Raw genomic sequence first — 19,588 nt, 5'->3', positions numbered from 1 at the left:
AACTATATAGAAGTCTCTAGCATGAAACTTTAGTATTTTTTTCTTTTTAAAACCCGAAAGCCAGCCATCGAGGAATTCAAAGTTGAACCAGCTACCGTAAACGAGTCATAACAAAGTACATATAGAAGAAGAAACTGGTGTTTTCAACTCCGATATATTATTTGATTGTACTTGCAAGACTTTTGATTACATAATCTGTTGTACTTTTGTAGCCAGAATTGTGGTCCCCTGTGAAACCGGCTGCATGAACCTCCCTTGGTTCTACATGCCCTGGTAGTGTCTTGATCATTAAATATAAGCGCAGGAGCATATGTCCTCTCAAGTCATAGCAAAAGTCATAAAGAAAGAATTAATGGTCCTTCTTTCAATATGATTTGTAGCTAGGATCCTTTCCCGTAGATATGATTAGGCTTGTCTCTCTCCCAAGTGTTGGTCAAAGTAATCAAGGAAGTAAAATTTATCACGTGATATGGAAGACTGGATCGCCTCAACTCTATTATTATTATTGTTCTTTAGTAGTGTATGAAGGAGGTAAGACCTAAACTTGAGACAGGTGATGCTGGCAGGTGGCAGGCATAGCCATTATCATCTCTAACTATCCAAATAAATGAAAAAAAAATTCCGATTAGGGTTAGGGATATAGGTGGGAAAGTCAGGAATATAGGTGTGTAGAAATAATAGGTTAACGAACTGAATAAAAGCATCTCCAACCGAGATGTTAAAACACCAAGTGGAGTTTTAATGGTAAAATTTGACATCACATAATGTTGCAATCGAAGTGTTAATGCTGACAAGGATTTGAAGGCTCGTACCTTGTCGTTATTTTTTATAGCAACCAAAGTGAGGAGTCAAATCTCATTTTAATAAGTTTTTATGGGTAATAATAGCTTGAATTTCATTTTAGAATTGAATCTGGTTGAAATGCCAAAAGTTCCATTAGAGCATTTCCAAGGGAGAAATTTTTTTTGAATTAGTGATCATATAAATGATATAGAGAGATGAAGGAAGGTAGGAACCATATATTTGCTTCCCTTTTTTTCATTGGTAAAGCATAGAGTAAAAACTGGGGGTTGTCATTTCATTCCAATCAATCCATCTACCCCAAAGAAAGAGGAGGGGCAGCAAATACAATGACTATGTGAAATTATGGACTATATAGTACAACAATATGTAATCACCAACATCCTGGACAGGTCACCACAATGATACAAAAAGGAGGAAAAATTGCAGACTGAAAGTTGAGTTTTTATGACGGTATGCTAATAATAGTAAGGAAAAGATGATAAGGCAAAAAATTAATCATGGGAGTAAGAGCCTTAAATATTCCTATGGTGGTGATCGACCCTTGAGGAAGCGCCAAGGCCCTGTTCCAGTCCCCATCCTGCAAGTGTAGAGTCCAAAATCAATTAGTGATGATACTAATTATGAACTGAGTGTTGGAAGAGGTATCAAATTCGAATCTCTCTTCCGTTGATAAAAGAAAAGTAATTACCTCCATACACCAGCAAATGCACGCAGCGCCATATAAATGGTTAAAGCAATCCAAATTCCAACGAAACCATGGGATTTGGAGAGAAGGAACAAGGATACAATGCTTGCTATGGCCACCAGAACCTGTGAGAAGGAACAAAGAATTTGGTTTGAAGAATTAGTAACAGAATTTGTCAAAAGAGAATTCAGAAACATCAACTGTAAAACTTGTAGTATCATTTGTAGTGTGGTAAATGGTTTACAAGAGACTTGCCAAGGAGTATGCAGAATAAGCAAAGTCAGATGCTCCAAAGTTCACACCATCAAAGACAAAAGACAGTGAATTGATCGGTTGTGTGGCTGCTACAAACTGATGGATAGAAAACAATTTAGTTTGAAGATTCTTTCATCATTAAAAAAAATATATTGAGAAAGAGAGAGCTTTTAGATGAGCAAAAATTATATACCGGGAGGCCAATCCTTATAAGGTGCAAAACATTAACATCTCTAGAAAAGATTCCAGCTCCAAAGTACAAACCAATCCCGACAACAAAAGCAAGCCCCACACCTAGGATAAAGCTCATCTGCACAAATATTCTTCCACAAATTAAAATGCTGATTGTTTTGGCAAATGTAGAACGTAACGAAATTGTTCAAAATAAATAGTAGGTTAGTTATAAACTTCAAGTCCTGAGTGGTTTATAGATAAATAGCCTCTGCTGCTATGTGTACAAACTGAAGTACCTGTAATACCCTGCTTGCGGTAGCTGTGGCCTTCTTGTAGTCTTTCTCAGCAAATGCACACGCTAGAATAGCCTAAAGAGCAGGGGACAATGACACAAAGATTGTTTGAGTACGAAGCTTACTTGCAACTAAAATAGCTGTAAGTCACTCGAGATGATATATGTTTAAATAGAGAAAGAGAAAAAAGAAATACCTGCCCTGCAACAGCCAAGCCATCAGCAAGAAGAGATGATGTCAACCAAACCTGCAGGCAAGTCTGAAATGCAGCCATAGGAGTTGGACCTTCCCGTGCAGCCAGCGATGCTGCCAAGGTCACACAGAATGTCACAGCAACCACCCTAGCCAACAACAGAGTACCTGTAACCAAGCATAAAAAAATAAAAATTAAACAGAAGCCAACCAAGTAAGAATTATATATGTATGTATGTAAGAACAATAGTGATATAAGAATTGAGCTCATTACCATTCCTCAGAAACCGACCAAACTGCAAATCTTTAATACTTGGAGGTAAGAGATCAATTTTTGTTGTTAAGATTATGAAGAGTACCAGTGCCATCAAGTACCTAAAACGAATAAAAAAAATTAATCTTAGCAAAGATGCATCAAATAAGATATTAAAGTACAAACAGTACTTCAATAGCGGCTGTAAATATGAAACAATAAAAATAATACCATGACAAAGGTCACACTACTCACTGTGAAAGAACATGTGCCATAGCTGCACCTCTGATGCCCAAGCCACAGACAAAGATGAGCAGTGGATCCAAGGCAATGTTAACTGCATACCCCGCAACTGGATACAAACAAATGAAACAAATAAACCCTATTAAGTAGTAAGAAGAATTGGCCATTACTACAGGTTTTTACTTGTATACAGTATGTTTTTTGGCCTACCAATGACATATAAAGGAGTTTTGGTATCCTTAAAACCTCGGAAGATCCCTTGCATGGCCAATGTGAGAAGAACTGCAGGTGCACCAATTGATCTTATTCTCAAGTACTTCTGTGCTGGGGCTAGCATAGGGGAATCCTGCTCCATAAGAAGAGCTGTAATTATTTCCCTCATTCCATAATGATCTTTAAAGTAAAAAAAAAAATGTCAATAAGGTCAGTTGATTAAGCCTGCCTTTTGGGTAAAGGGAGTTCCTAAATGTTCTAATTCTTTAGTTTTCTTTCTCATTGATTTGTTTCCATATCTTCAAATTGTATACATCTTCATTTGTTTATTAGTAAAGCATTTAGTATAAGAAATATAAATCACTTACTGATTTCACACCCATGACGCCCAGGAGAACTTTGGCTGTAAACATGAGAAATATGGCTTGCAAAAGGCCGAGTATTGCTCCAAAGATGAGTGCTGTCGATGCTGAAGCAATGTGTCGCTTCTGTTTCTTGATTTTTGCCTTCTTATTGGTGCTCATGAGATCAGAAGGGCGCTTGTCAACCGTTGTTCTCGAACCTAATCAAGAAATCACAATTACTAAATGTCACAATGATAATATTATTCAAGATGTTTAGATCTCTGTGTTTCAATTTGCATATCTGTCAGAGAGCTAGAGAATGAGTGAGGAAAGAGTACAATTTTCTAGTGGATCACTGTTTTTAGCAGCACCCTTCTCTGCCTTCTCAAGCTTAACATTTTCACCTATGGCTTTGTTTGCTTCACTGCTTTCAGGTAATCCATTGTCTGAGCTATCACCTTTCGCTTCAAGTGCACCTTTTCCCACTGCCACATGCACATCATCTTCAGCAGAAGCCTCTTCCATCTTACTGTTTTCAGTTGAAAACTTCTCCAGATGCTTACCATTTTCTCTAGCAGCCCCTTTTTCCAAGTCATCAAGCATGTCTGCCTTTTGCAATTGCTCACGTTTTTCTGATTTGATGTTCATTTTTGCAACAGTATCTTCCTCAGCAACAAAGGAAGTTGTAATACTGACCAATGGGAATATAGTAATTCTTGAAGCTTGATTGAACAGGGCAATAGATACTCCTGCTGCTGCAAGTTCCACAGGACCTATACAACCCCAAATTCATGTTTTTAAGTTACTCCACTTGAAACAAATATCACTCCTAATGTGAGTTCATAACCGTATATTTCAATATCATACTATCTAGTGAATATTTCCAAACACCATACTATTGTAACTTATTGTGAACATGCAGACATAAATATGAACAAAACTGTCCTAAAAATTGAATCCTCCAAATTTAAGTGCTTCAAAACATGAAGAAAAGCAAAAGCAAGCGTATGTACCTATGTGACCTATGAATGCCGTGTCAATCAAAGAAGCGACAGGATCAGCAGCTACAGCCAAAGCAGCAGGGAATGCAATCTCTAGTATCTCCTTACCAAGAATATCCCACTTGAAAACCCGCCTGCAATGAATTAATTCAAAGAAACCATATACTAATAGCAATGAGAAGGGAAGGCCCTATCAACCTTAATTTGAGACAGTGAAGGCTGCCCACAGAGCAGTAAATTAGAGAGAGAGCAAAGCACTAATTAAACATTGTAGAATTGAAACTGTACCTTGCATCTTTGAAGAAAACACCAACAGGTAACTTCCACTTGCTCACTGATTCATGCAAATTTTGCTCCTCAGCCATGTTTAAGTTGATACTGCAAGTTCAAAATGTTTCTGATGTGGTCAATTCAACTGAGCTTTTGATGTCACTTTAAACATGCAGCTCTCACAAACTAAGCTCAATTTAACTCATATACCAAATGAAGTGCTCAGATTAACAGAGAAGAAAAACAAAACAAAACAAAAAAAGAGGAAAATATACCCTTCTATGTAAAATGAACTGTCAAATAAATTTGAGTTCAAGTTATAACAATGGCGATATCTCAGGAGTCGCTCAGATGTTGAAGAAGCTAAAATGCTAGCGCCTGAGAATTAACGCCAGGAGGGTGACACAAAGACACTACAAGTTGAAGGGAGATTTATAGTTGCATGACTTGGGGTCGGTGATAATAGAACCTTCCTCAGTTATGATGTTTTGTAGACTCATCAATCAATACAAGCCTTTAACATGATTTGTTTTTTGCTTAAAAAGAAGTACCAAAACTTTTGCGAGAAATTCAAAGTTGGTGCAAATGACCTGCTAAACTTTGCTTGGAATGCGTGGGCAAGACACGTTGTGTGAATTGTGTGCTCTCTTACTAACTAACTATGTTAGACCATTGCTATGTGAGGAAAGAAAAGTAAAATCGGGTTTTAATTTAAGAACTATTGTTATATTTTAGCATTTTTCTTTAAATGGATTTTTTTTCCCATTTGTTCTTGTATCAAATTTCCATTAAATAAGAATTTTTATAACTCGTATTAAAAAGGAAAATGTCTCTTATCAAATAGTTTACTATGTTCCGTAATTTAAATCGAACTGACAACTTAAATTTAGTATGTAATTTTACTAGACTGTGAATTTGAACCTTCCAATCTAGACAAAAATTGATAAGTTGACAAGTAACATTCCAAATGTCTTGGAAAAGAAAAACATCCAATGCTTAAAAAGCCTAATATGCGATTTTATATTCTCCCGCTAGTACTGCAATAACCGCAGCATATTATAGGTCCTATTGAAAGAACGAAAAAACCAAACAAACAAACAAAGGTTCCTGATATTTTCCTACCCACATAAAAACATTATGTGTGTGTGTGTATATATATAATTGGCATGTAATCAACATATAAATGGGTGAAGCTTTGGACTAAAAGTGTTTCCATTTGCCAATGCCATTTGGCTAAATGGGATTAGGCAAGGACAAAAATTAGTATAAATAAACCTGTAAGTTAAGGAAGGAGTACAATGGCTAAACACAATGTAGAAGGGGAAGGGACAAGGTAGGTGTGACCAAACTTGGATAATGCATATATACCTCCCTTGGGTTTTCAATCCCCTGATAGCACCACGAGAATTACGGCAGGTGTCTTCTAATATCGAGTGCAAACAAAACTTAATTCTTATTTATCAGTCAAAATAAATCACACAAAAAGATCATAGAGAGAGAGAGAGAGAGAGAGAGAGAGAGAGAGAGAGAGTGATCCTTATGTCCATGTCTGTGCGAAGCTTGCTTGAAAAAGAAGATTCGACCTGTCTTTTAAATGGGACTGGTTTAATTCTTAATGGAGGGCTATGGACTAGGTGATGGGTATGATTTTTGTCCTATTTCTAAAAGCTTAAACTTTTAAGATATGCGAGAGACTGTCACTTAATGGTTAAGTTTGATTCTCTCCTTCTTTAATTTGCTTGTATTAAAAGGACCAAAAAAAAACCTATTAAGAAGTGGATGAACAAGTGGATGAACAATTATCTTATATTTTAGGACAATCCCATTTTATGAGTTTTCATTTCTTTCTCGTATATTTCCTCATTAATTTATGTTAGTCGAAACTGAGATCTCCTCAAACTAAGAAAAATAGCTACCATTAAACCAAATACTGGTTGATATTATATCTAGTATTAAAATTCCCTCAGTCCAAGTGAGGTACTCTTAATACAAGTCAGAATCAAACTTCGAGAACAGAAGAACTAACTTTATATAATAACCAATACATCGACAAAATAGAATGGCAAAAAAAACCATGTTCATAAAAAGGAGTGAAACGAATTAAGGAGAGGCTTAGACGGATCTTTGGGAAGACATGAAAAAACAGGATTCAAAATGATCACATGATCATTAGTAGAGGGTTACAGTTACCCACAAAACTTGCATCCTTCATAGCTCTACCACCAGAGTTATAAACCCCAAACTTCATTAACTAGTTCAGATGAACATTCATTGAATCTATCGGTTAGCTCATAAATATTTTTTTAAAAAAAATATAACCAATATTGGAAGAGAGGGGAATCGAACCTAAGACTTGAGATGCAAAGATAAATGTTCTTAATCACCTAAGCTACAAACCTCTTATCCCTAGCTTTATTTTTTTGAGAATCGCACTTAGCTTTATAAGTGTGGTAACATATTTTTATCAGTCATCATTATCCTTTAAACCCAAAGCTTTTAGTAATTTTTATTCCCAATTGCATCACACTTATCTAAACTTTTACCAATTACACACCAGCTGAAAGGAAATATAATGCATAAGGTACCAATTAAAAGTTGCACGTGAAAAGAAAAACAAAAAAGTTAGTACGATGATTTGTTTTAAAACAAATTTGTTTACATACAAATTACAATTATGATTGCCCCTTCAAAAACATAGTAAAGGCAGCCAATTTTAATAAAGAAGCATTTATATATATTTATTTAAAATTTTCAGAATTGTCATTTAAGCAAATTATCACAATATTATACAATAAATATTCTTTCAAGAAAAAAATACTGTATGTGGAGTGGTGGATTTCGTCAAGCATGTGAGTAGTGGGATCTGCATAAGCAAGAAAAAAAAAAAGAAGAAGAAAAATAGATCGCAGCATTGTGATTGGGGATTTAGTTGGAGACACGTGGCTCATCCTTAGAGGTCACGAGAACTAATTGACATCTCTGTCACCCTGAGGAGACTGGAAAGAGGGCCTACAATCATTTTTAATCACCATTGACGACAGTGACATAAACCAAATAATTCCGTACTTGACGCCCAGTACGGGATTCGTAGGTTCCAATAGTGTGGGGAGCACTTGTGTGTTAGTGGGCCCACAAAAAAACCGACACGCAGGAAGCCCATTGTTGAAGGCCCATTATGGGAGAGCACGAGGAGCATCCAAATCCACTTCAATAAAACTTTGGGTTAAATTGTTGCGAGGCTTTTGTATAAGTTTCGTCCCCAAAAAAGAAAAAGATTTTTCTTAAGTTAATTCTAACATCAATTTTGACAAGAGTCTTACACATATTTGACGAAATGCATTTGAACCATCAGGTAATAACAGTGGATAAATCTTATTTATTTTTTGTTTGAGTTTGACGCAATGCATCCGATACGTACTTAAGAATCACGGAGAAAAATAAGTTACGATATCAATGAATTTTCAGGTAATGTATATATTAAATAAAAAAAGGTGCATGTACGCACAAACATGTATTATGAGAAGCATGCATGCACAGAAGAGGAAGAAGTTGAAAGCAAGAAATATACCAAATAAAGTAAGAGTTGTAGACTGAAAGGCAAGGAAAGGAGAGCTTATCTTTTGCAAGAAACTTGCATACCTTTGCGCTTATTGTTCTTTGTGCTCTGAGAGAGAGAGAGAGAGCAATTGCAAATCAAGCTCTTTTCACCAACTTCTTTTTGCACACTTGTACACAAAGCCCTGCCCACGCTTTATAAGTACTCTTCCTTCATTTCTCTTATCTCTCCCAAATTAATAAAATATGGGTATATTGCTTAACCCACACACGCACACACGCAGACTCAGAGAGAGAGAGAGAGAGAGAGAGAGAGACAAGGAAAAAGCTTTAGATTGAATATTGACTTGAATGAAGCTTTAGAATTTGGCCAAGGATTTGCATAAATTTAGAGGGGGGCTCACGGATATCCTGAAAGGTGGACAGTCCACCATGGAACGTAAGTTATAAAGTATTTATGGATTTTTCTATATATGATTTGTCCTACTACTTGTGATGCAAAATGAAGTGCTGGTAACAATAAAACCTTTTTTTCCCCAATGGGGCTACGTAGGATTCCCAATATCTCCCATGCCTGAATTTCATTTCCTCGTGAGTCGTGACCTACTTTTTTTAACCGGCTGCACATTATGAGCCATGCGTATATGATTGGTTAATTCATCAACTAGGTTAATCAATGTACTTCTTTTTTTTCTTTTTAGATCCAAGTACTTTTTTTTTTCTTTTTAGATCCAAGTCTAACAAATTTGGTTTTTATTAGGTTTAACCCAGATCTTTTCTTTTGTTGATCTAGACCCATTAGCATTTATACCTCATTTTTTATTGACCGTTTTGCCCCTTGAAATATATGTGGCAAAAAAATGAAAATCCTAAATTATTGCATCTTTTACTATTCAAAATTTGAATTATGAACTTTGTATTGTTTTCATAACCCACCTACAACAAGAAAAAATTCATTAAAAAAAATGTTTACTTTTATAATAGGTAAACACGTACCAAACATGGGAAATCACCTCTTTTCCATGAAACAAATGTATCCTAAAAACAGAAGAAAAAAAATCAATATATACAAAAAATTGGCATTTAGAAATATGTTTATTAGTCTATTCATTAAATATATTGATTTTTAAATTATTACTTTTAATAAACTTAAGGAATTTACCAAGGAATATTATTGGCTATGTAGCACAGACGCGACACCAACCTCAAGTGTTGGAGTGTTGGACACTCGCACACTCCAATACGACACGGCACTAACATGCCTTGGACACACATTGGACACGGTCAAGACACTGCCTGGACATAATCAAGACACTCCTTGACACCGGTCAACTTATGGTCCATATACTGCAGGAGACACTAATCGTTATGTTTAGAAATCTGAGCATGTTTTAAAATATTTTAGAACTCTATTATCTTATACCCAGATGATGCGGTGTTGGAGTTGCAAAGGCAGCGGCAGGAAGATGATGTGCAGATGATGCCCTAGCAAAGATGATATCCATCCTTTTAGTGAAACGGTGAGTTTTACTAATTGGATGGGAAAAAAAATCTCACTTGGGCCTGTGTACCTCAACTCAACTAGGGCTGGGCATTCAAATCGGTAATCCGGTCAAACCGCCCAAATTAAACCGATGATTTGGGTTGGTTTGGTTTTTTTCAATGTTTTTTTGGTCATCGGTTAGAATCCAAACCAAACCTAAATATATAGTTCTGTGTATGTTTTGCAATATTCAAAACCACTGTTTAACCAAACCAAACCAATGGTATTAAAATATATATATATATAATATTATTATAAGAGATATATATATATACACACACACTGATAATACATAGTTTCAATCTTTTCTTTTTCTTCTCTCTCCATCTCTCCGTTTGTCTTGTCTCCATCAGTCCCTCTCTCTCTATTTTTTTCTCCTTCTTCTTACGTCTGTCTTCACTCCCTCTCCTCGTCTCCCTCTTTTTTTTTTCCTTCTTCTCTCTATCTTCTTTTTCTCCTCTTCTTCTTCTCCTCTCCTCTCTCCCTGCTCTACATCGCTTTTATTTCTCTCTCTTTCTTCTCCTCTCCATCTTTACCCGATCTACATCTCTCTCTCTCTCTCTCTCTCTCTCTCTCTCTCTCTCTCTCTCTCTCTCTCTCTCTCTCAGACAGCTAAAAGACCCAAACTGAACCAAACTAACCCACCAAGTCCGGTTGACCGAAGTGGTCGATTTTCATCAATTATGGTTTTATTTTGGTTTCCAAAAAAGCCAAACCAAGACTTACGATTCAGTATTTGGGTTGAACTCAAAACCGAACCAACCCAGACCGAGCCCACCCCTAAACCCAACAATCTATTTGCTATTTAAATTATTTAAAATATATATATAATGAACGTGCTAAATTAACAATAATTTGTAGAAATTAATAAACTACATTTGAAAGGCTTGGAAAGTTTAAATTTCACTATACATGATTTTATGAAATTGAAGTATGAACATAAATATTTCTTTTAATGCCATGTCCGTGCTTTATTTTTTGATATTTTCTATATCTACGTATCCCATGTCATATATCCGTATATACGCAACATTATGTTTGGACCTAAATTGGCATACCCAACATAAGGAAATAAAAGCCCATCTCAGTTTTGGCAGCCACTAAACACCTCTTTGAAATTGGGCCATAAATACACATTCAGCCCAAAAACAATGAAAGCCCCAGCCCAACATCAAAGAACCCAGCCTTTAGTTTAAAAAAGGGGGCCAAGTCCTTTTTGCAAAGAAAAGAAAAAAACCACTAGCGCAGAATCAAAATGAAATATCAAAGACTTGATTAAAAGCCTATTCTTTCAAAGAACCCACGTGACCATCAGAAATTGAGAAGTCAACAATTTCAACTATCACAGAGTTGATTGGATATTTCAAAAGAAAAAGACAATGGTTGGCAAACTAGGAAGAGACATCTCTGAAAATCTGCCAACCAAAGATCAAAATCCCTCTTATATATTCAAAGATATTGTTTCCACTCCAGAGAGGCACCATCTTTTAAGGGATACGCGGGCTAAGTTTTCAGAAAGGAGATAAGCAGGAAAGAGGGGATTTGTTCAAACTGAAGAAATCAAACTAACCATCACGATTGAAATCACACAATGGGCAGTTAAATTGGGAAAAGGAATTAGGTTTTCTCTTAAAAATAGGGAAGTGGTCTCTAAGATTGATTGATGAAAGCCTATCTGCCAGAATTTAATTAAAAATCTTCCCTCTCTTATATCTCTTTGTAGATCTTTGAGAAGACTTGCCGCCCATTATTTTAAAAGAAAGAAAACCCTGTCCCTATACAATTTTTTATATAAATACAAGAGAGAGTGAACAGGGCAAAGGACAATCAATCTTACACTCAATTCATCAATCAAACAAATAACAAGAGATCAACCAAAAAGCTCACTTGAGCTCCAGGTAAAACCAATTTGAGATCAAAATTCCCAAAGTTCAGACTTAGAAAATAAGTCATTTAAAATGAGATTCCTCTCGTTACAAATTTGGTTCAGCAAAAGCCAAGATAGGTAGAGTTTGAGCTTTTCCCAAACATGAAAATCTCAACAGATTTCACAGTGCAGTTCTTAGTACACTGAGTCCTCAAGAACAGCCACTTCTGCCCTTTCAGACTAAATAAACCGCAGTTCTGTCCGCTTAAAGCCTCACAAAAGCTTGAAGTAGATTAAATCTCTGCCAAAATTGAACTTTGATATCGATTTACAGCTGAAGCTTAGCAGTTGAAGTTGTTAATAGTTCAGTCCAGCCCAGACATTTGCAGTTCAACCCGGATCATAGTCCTCTATCCAGGAAGAAATAGAGTTCCAGTTGTCTTTTAACCTTCCCAGCATTGATATGTATGTCCATAGTTTTGTAAAGGGCGATTACGCCTAAAATCTAATTTTATCAACTATTCTGGCCAGAACAACTGTTTTTATACTTAGATAAATTATGAAAGTCCTCACCAGCCTGAGGCATGAAAAGAACTTACTTGAGAGATATTCTTCACCCAAATTCACAATCGTTTGTTTTAGAAATCAGTAACTTGGGGCGTAAGCTATCTATTTTCTAGAAGAAGTCTGCTAGAGTCTTCACTGCTAGCAGTGGCACGCTCATAGACCAAAGAAAACTGTATCGTTGACCAGTCAATGGTTTCCAAGGGAGTGGGGAACTTTGTCATTCCATCTCAGGAGTAAACACAAAACAGGGTGAACACATTATTAGAGGTAATATGGGCATTTAGAAAAGTTCAACTATCCAATTGAAAAATGAGCTGACTTGTCAGCATTGTGAACTTTTTTGAGGTAGACCCCGACACGACACTTGAATCTGTTGTATAAAAATGAAAAATCCATATTTACTCAATAAATGGCATTTAGAAATATATTGATTAGGAATTTTTTTTTTTTTTCATTTTGTTTTAAGGACATTTCCTATTGAAAGGAGCAATAATATACTAATTTCACACACACTACACGCAGTGGCAGATCTATCATGGGGTCAATGGGGTCAGACGATGCCATGGTAGTCCTAGAAATGGCTTGGAGGTCCTTGGTTTTTTTGGCAGCCATGGGAGACGACCCCATGGAGAAGAAGATGCAAACTGCTAAGGAGAAGAAATAGGGTGGGGAGAGAGAGAGAGAGAGAGAGAGAGAGAGAGGGGAGGAAGAAGAAGATAGTGGTTGAGAGGGAGACGAAAAGAGAGGGGGAGGAAGAAGAAGAATACTGAGAGGGAGAAGAAAGAAGCACCGACAAAAATTAAAAAAAAGGAAGATATTTGTTAGAGTTTTTAAAATATTTTTTTAAATTTTGTTGGGTAGACCTATAAATACTAAACGTATACATCAATAGCATTTATAGGTCGATGATTTAACACTTACCATAGTGGTCTTTGAATTGAAAAGGACCTTAAGGTCGATGATTTAACACTCATTGTGCTCCTTTCTTTTTGTAATATTCAAGGTATTTTATTATTTGGGTTATTTTTAGGTGAGTTTATCTATTATTTGGGTTGATGTTATTATTTTGATGAAATTTATTATTTACATAATATATATATATATGAGCTTGATTTATTGAATGATGTTTTTGTTAATTGGAATAAGTTTGGTGTGTTTTTTTATTTTTATTTTTATTTTATTTTTTTGCGTTGTTTCATCTTAAAAAGAAAATCGGAACTTCAACACTATGACCCCATAGAGTAACAATCCTGGATCCACCACTGACTACATAGATGCTAGGATTCGAACTCATGACCGTTCTTTAAGGAACAATTACTCCAAACCATTACACTAACGGATTCTATGTCGGTTATTTGTTAGATACAAAGACGGCGGGCGCCCACACTATAACTTGTCTAATTTACATCTGCAGTTTAATTGATTTTAATTATTTATGTAATAGCCAATGACGTACCAGATATCTTCACAACAAAAACAAACAATTTCCATTAAGTATATTGTCTTGCGGAAACAATGTGCGTAGACCAATTTGTTAACCCTAATAACCTATGACTACATATATTTTAAAGACTCTGCTTGATGGTCGTCATCATTCGTCTTAACATTTATAAAACTCACCACAACAACGACCAGAAGTGGTGTTCACAGAGAATTAGTACTCGACTTGTTTACTGAGAGAGAGAGAGAGAGAGAGAGAGAGAGAGAGAGAGCAATTGTTAGTCTAGATGGAATTATATAGAAGAGACATCCCATTATGTATTTGTTAATTTTATCTCAAAAGCCTGCTTTCTAGCTACTTTACAAAGTGACAAAATACTTTATTTCTAGGACCACCAACTAAGATTGAAGTGAAATTAATGGGGGGACCCAACACATTTATGCTTGCATGCAACTGTAAAGATAAGTTATTATATAAACATTGCTACATCTCCACAAATACTTTTCCTAGCTACTCTCTCATCTGTGTGCGTGTGAATTTTTATTTTTTGTTCTCTTCAATGGGTTAAAGGTCCATTCAGAAATTGTAAAACATCTCGGAAATGCCTCTAGTTTAAATTAGCGCTTGTATTAAAAAAGAAAAATACATTTCAGAAATAAATAATAACTTACTAATTTTCAAGTGTATTCGGACCAAAAAGATCTATACTTTTAGACCTAAGCTAGAAACATATTGGCACGAAAGTGAGCCACAAAGTAATCATAAAATTTAGAAAAGCAGTCCACTTTCGTGTGGAAGCCACGATACCACCACACTAGACTTGATTAAACTAACAAGAGTGCATTCAACTTTCGCGTGGAAGACACAATGTTGCCATTTCCAGTACATTGAAAAGATTAAACCCACTCACTCACATATATCTAACTTCCTACTACATGATTTAGCACGATTTATGTTCCCACATATATATATATATATATATATTTAGCTTCTAGGTAAAGGACAACATTTTGGAAAAGCAAAACCCCTTTGTCCATTGATGCTAACCACCGATGGAATTCAGCATGGGCGACTTCTCATTATATTGGTGAGAGTGTCCATATTGGAAGATGGAAGTTTTGTAATAGTGTTTAAATAGATTTTGAGTTGAATTGTCCATTTTTAAGAACAATTTTGATCCAATTGATTGGATGATCAATTTTTCAATCATTGAAATGAAAATGAAACGCTTCAAATCTAGTCCAATCACACATTCTAATTGATGAAAATATAAAATTTAAATTAAATGCTAAAAAATTTGTTTCTAGAACATACTAAGCATAATTATGTCAAATGGCTTAAGTTATTCATAATTTATGCACTTTCTAATGCCTTTAAGAATAGAAGAGCATGAAACCAAAGCAAACTAGATTAGGTGGGATTTGAATTTGAATTTAAATATCCAATTTAATTATGTCGGTTTTAAAATTTAGAAATCTAATCCAACTTTATCGTTTGTTGAATTTAGAGATTCAATCCAATACACTAAAGTTATCCAAACTGATCATGATTTAATATTGGATTGAATAGGTTAAGAGTTTGATTTGTTTGAATGTAATCAAAAGATATTTGAAATGAAAAACAAAGGTCTCTTCCTTTGTGAATTCCAAAGCAAAACTCCATAGAGGGGGAGGAGGAAGAAGCATCACCTCCCCTCCTTCTCCTCCTCTCTTCTGGCTTTTTTCTTTTAGGTTAGTGAATAAGTTGAAATTACTCGTAGAATGACTAAAAATGCCTAGAGGGGTGTGAATAGGCTAGTTCGAGATTATTAACAATAAATAAAAATAGATTATCGAAGCAAGATTGATATGGATTATTAATCCTGAAATGTGCAAAGCTTAAAGTAAAGGAACACGCAGATAATTATTTTACGTGGTAAAACCTCACCTCTGGGAAAAATCCATGGGATTCCTCAGTCCAAAACAAATCCACTATAGAATGAAGATTACAAGTACTCATACACTTCTCCTAGACGCAATCTAGATAAAGTTTACTAACTTCTTCGTAACTCAACTTTTGTCAAGGGATGATCTTCGACACTCCTTATGTTGAACACAATACTGGTCGCGATTGCTTCAAGCTCGCCGGAGGATAAATGCCACAACGGTCTTGGTGCCCCGAACCGTATGATTCACCAACATGCATATAAATGATGAAAGGATTTGATAAATCACCAAGTAAAACAACGAACACTTGATGACTTATCTGAACAATATGCATAGCAGCTTTTTCTTGAAAATTCAGTCTGCTCAAAAACCAATATGACGAAAGCTCTGTTTGTCAAAAAGAGAGGCACACTTGTTTTTGTTCCAAACTAATTCTCCCTAGTCCGACAGTGACATGAGAGTCCACAAACTCTCTTCAATTATGACTCTCTAGTTTTAATCCAATATAGGCTCAAGTTAAAGACGTCAAAACAGGACCACAGATATTATTCAATTATGACTATGGAGAAACAATATCTCCTAAAAAAAGTTAATTAGGAGATGAGCACCGTGCATGTCACTATAGGATACGCTAATATTTTAACTTAAATCACAATGGCATTGAAAATAACTTCAACTATGAATCCTATTGTGAATGCATGATTATGTCATGATTTACCTGAAATCAAGTTTCTCGTATCGATCAAGTCATGCTTCGAAAAACAGAGATTGAATGTGCTACACCAAAACTTCCAGTAAACACTATCACACACTAATTCCCAACCTATGCTAGAGTCTAAGAAATGCCAATACAATTTTCGTACTAACATAAGTCCACTAGGTCATTCTGAATAAGAAGGTGATTTCTTTTGAGCTATGCTCAAACTGAAGTTTCCCATCACATCTTTTGGGCTATGTTCTCAATCAAATCCTTCTCCTAAAACCAGCTATCTAACACTGCTCTTATTCTCTAAATTTAGTTCTACATCATATTTGACAGAATTTGTTGCAAATCACCTAATTATTTTTTTGTCAAGGTTGTTAGTTTTTTGCCCTCTTGGGATTGGTACTTTAGATGTCATGTTGATGTCTTTGATTGTATTGTTGAAGTTTATGCTTAATTGTGGCAATGTGGTCAATAGTCACGATGATTGCAAAATTTAAAGTTATATTAAAGTGATTAATTTTTTTTAAGGGAAAACATGACGACTAATTGCCTAGCCTTCAACAAATTTTATTTAAATTTAGAGAAAGGCGATAGATTGTATTCATTATTTGGGCCTAAAGGCCGTCAACAACAAAAACCAATATACAAATACAAATAACCACATAGGGTTAATACAAATGTGAAAGCACAATGACCACAAAGGGATAATCCAAACACGGAGGAGTCCACCGGCAACATCAAGTGTACAAGGTGTACATCCACTCATAGTCACACATGAATAAATTTCAAAATAAAGACACAAGCCTGAAAAAATAAAGAAACCTCAACGCACAAAACTACAACTTTTAAACTCTCACAAGTAACACCAACAAGTAGAGACTACAACTTTTAAAATCTCACAATGAAAAACCTAGACTTCACCAAGTAGAGAATGCAGAGTAAACTTACTCTAAAAAAAATTTCAATGGGTGAAGTTTTAAAAAATAGAAGCAGATTTCAAAAGCTATTTGAAAACCACATTTCTAGAAGCTATGAACACTCTTATACAAACCAAATAGGAAACCAAGTTTTCCAAAATGGTGCAAATGAAAGAGATGAGAGATTAAAACTTTGATGTGCAAAGCTATGGTCAGAGTTTCTAAAAAATAAGTAGCTTTCAAAATGAAATCTTGAAAACTCATTTCCATGCCATGAATACTCTCAGAAAAACCAAAGAGAAAACCAAGTTTCCAAAATGGTGCAATGAAAGTTATGAAAGATAAAAACTTCATATCACTAAAAAAAAATTTGAGAAATTAACTTTCAATGAAAGCCCCAAAATGAATTCAAGAACCCATGAACGATCTTCTCCCAAAAATTAAAAAACTAATTTATGCACAATTTCTCACTAGAACTCTCTCTCTCTCTTTTTTTTTTTTTTTTTTTGGGGTGGTCAAAATTCACCCAATCGGCCAAGGGGGAATTCCTAGTGGTCGAGAATTCTTAGTGGCGCAATTCCTAGTGGCCGAGAATTCCTAGCTGGATTCCTAGCGGCCGAGAATTCTGGCGGCAAGAATTTCTAGCGCCAAAGAATTCCTAGGGACGGAATTCCTAGCCGAGAATTCCTAGTGGCCGAGTTGCTTTCTCAAAAAGATGGCCGAGGTGTTTTCTTTAAAGGCCATGGTGCCATCTCAAAAATGTGGCCGAAGTGTTTTCTTTAAAGGCCTTGGTGGCTTCTTAAAAATATGGCTGGGTGCTTCCCCTTGCAAAAGTGGTCGGGCGTATCCTTAAAAAAGTGGTCGGGCGTGTCATTGCAAAATTGGCTGAATGCTTCCTTTTGCAAAAGTGGCCGGGCACTTCTCAAAAAGTTAGGTTAGGCAATCCGTAAATACCTTAGTCGGCACTCCTCTTGCAAAAAGCTGGGCTGGGACGGATTTTCTCCTTCCGTACCCGAGCGCCCTCCTCGCAACACTTGGGCAAGCAAAGTTGGATCGAGGGAGTTGAAGTTCGGTCCTGCCGAGTTCCCAATATTCGAATATTTGAGAACTCAAAAATAGTCCAATGTAAGGTCAAGCCCAACATCCAAATATCTAGAGTTCCCATACCATCCACCTTGGATGATGGTCAGCTCTAGAATTCTAAAAACTCAAAGGGCATGAGGTTCCACTAGATGTCAAGATGAAATCTCGGAGGTCCAAGCCCAAGCCACAGATTTGCGCCCAAGATTTCCGAAGGTCAATGTGTACGTGACGAAGGCCTCACAAGGAAAGAAATCAAGAGGTTGATGATGATTCAGAATTTTTCAAAACGAGAGAAAATCAAGCAACCATAATATCTCCACCAACATGATCCACAGATTTAGGGGGCCTTGAAAGGAAAGAATTTTAAAAGAGTTGACATTTGGCCATTCAATGGTCATCCCATGGGCCAACTGACACCCTATATAAACTTCACCAAACGAAGGCATCAGACACACAAACCTATTTTTCGTCTCGCACTTTTCTTTTCTTAGACTTAGGATTTTACTTTTTAAGCACCTAGTGTGGCAAGTTCTTCCTTTTCTTAGTGTAAGTTTAAATTCTTGCAATTTACATTACCTTGTCATTTAATTTCAAGTTTATTTCAATCGCTTTCTTTTCCATTGTTATTCAATTTTCATTAAGTTTAAATTCAAGTTTAATTTAGTTTACTGTTCTTATTGTTCTTATTTCATTCTTGTTTATTTATCGCTTTGATATATTTTATCATACTTTAATTCTCATCTTTATGTTATTTATTTTACATGCTTTACTTTACGTATTTATCTTTAAATTATATTTAATTTTAAACACCTTTACTTTACGTACTTGTACTTCATTTCATTACGTTTCACCTTCAATCTTCATCTCCACCCACTCCACATCATTTAGTTGCTCACATAAAGCCTTGACCCCAAGGTAGTGAAAGAACCTAGGCAGTGAGGAGGCTTCTTACTCGGTCGAACAATCGTTTGATTAAAGTTAGATCTCGGACACAACATACACTCACATTCCATCCAAGCCAAATTCGTGGATTGGTGGTGGCACGTCCCGCACTCAAAAAAGAAGAAGGACCAAAAGTTCATTCCGTCGACCGCCTCGGCTGAAAAGAGGGAAACACTATCTAAAAACTCATGTGAAAAATGTAGTGAGTTGGTGAATCTAGACCAGCCCCAACCTTTTTGGCAGGTCAAAAGGACACTTGGTAGCCAATGATTAGACTTATAATAACCAAAATCACATGCCTTTGATTAAAAATTT

The 19,588-nt window shown here is 35.8% G+C and overlaps 1 protein-coding gene across 4 annotated transcripts; it reads right to left on the bottom strand.

Moving 5' to 3' along the window:
* Positions 1-1,052: 1,052 nt before the first annotated feature.
* LOC103330472 (protein DETOXIFICATION 43) lies at positions 1,053-8,630 on the bottom strand. 4 transcript variants are annotated; one of them, XM_089052687.1, is made up of 15 exons: positions 8,367-8,628; positions 4,746-4,835; positions 4,470-4,591; positions 4,020-4,229; positions 3,795-3,941; positions 3,481-3,674; positions 3,110-3,245; positions 2,912-3,008; positions 2,678-2,778; positions 2,408-2,571; positions 2,215-2,286; positions 1,938-2,054; positions 1,745-1,840; positions 1,493-1,614; positions 1,053-1,381 (listed from the first exon to the last, which is right to left on the bottom strand). In XM_089052687.1, the coding sequence occupies exons 2-15, from the start codon at positions 4,820-4,822 to the stop codon at positions 1,327-1,329; spliced, it is 1,710 nt and encodes a 569-aa protein (XP_088908813.1). In that variant the 5' UTR covers positions 4,823-4,835; positions 8,367-8,628; the 3' UTR covers positions 1,053-1,326. The 4 variants fall into 4 exon arrangements, with proteins under 4 accessions (XP_088908813.1, XP_016649934.2, XP_088908811.1 ...); XM_016794448.2 differs by having other exon boundaries at positions 3,861-4,229; positions 8,367-8,630; XM_089052685.1 differs by having other exon boundaries at positions 3,795-4,229.
* Between the last annotated feature and the right edge of the window lie 10,958 nt (positions 8,631-19,588).

This window comes from Prunus mume, linkage group LG5, assembly GCF_029339155.1.
Source record: "Prunus mume cultivar Tortuosa linkage group LG5, ASM2933915v1, whole genome shotgun sequence".
Lineage (NCBI taxonomy): Eukaryota > Viridiplantae > Streptophyta > Magnoliopsida > Rosales > Rosaceae > Prunus > Prunus mume.
The sequence above is the reverse complement of the archived record's forward strand: the minus strand, read 5'-3'. Positions and strand labels throughout refer to the sequence as shown.

Excerpts from the sequence above, each read along its gene's own strand:
- LOC103330472 (XM_089052685.1), bottom strand. The coding sequence starts at position 4,822 with ATGGCTGAGGAGCAAAATTTGCATGAATCAGTGAGCAAGTGGAAGTTA. Across the intron at positions 3,246-3,480 it reads GCGTCATGGGTGTGAAATCA|GATTCCCCTATGCTAGCCCC; the intron begins GTAAGTGATTTA and ends CTTATGGAGCAG. Across the intron at positions 2,572-2,677 it reads TGGTCGGTTTCTGAGGAATG|GTACTCTGTTGTTGGCTAGG; the intron begins GTAATGAGCTCA and ends GCTTGGTTACAG.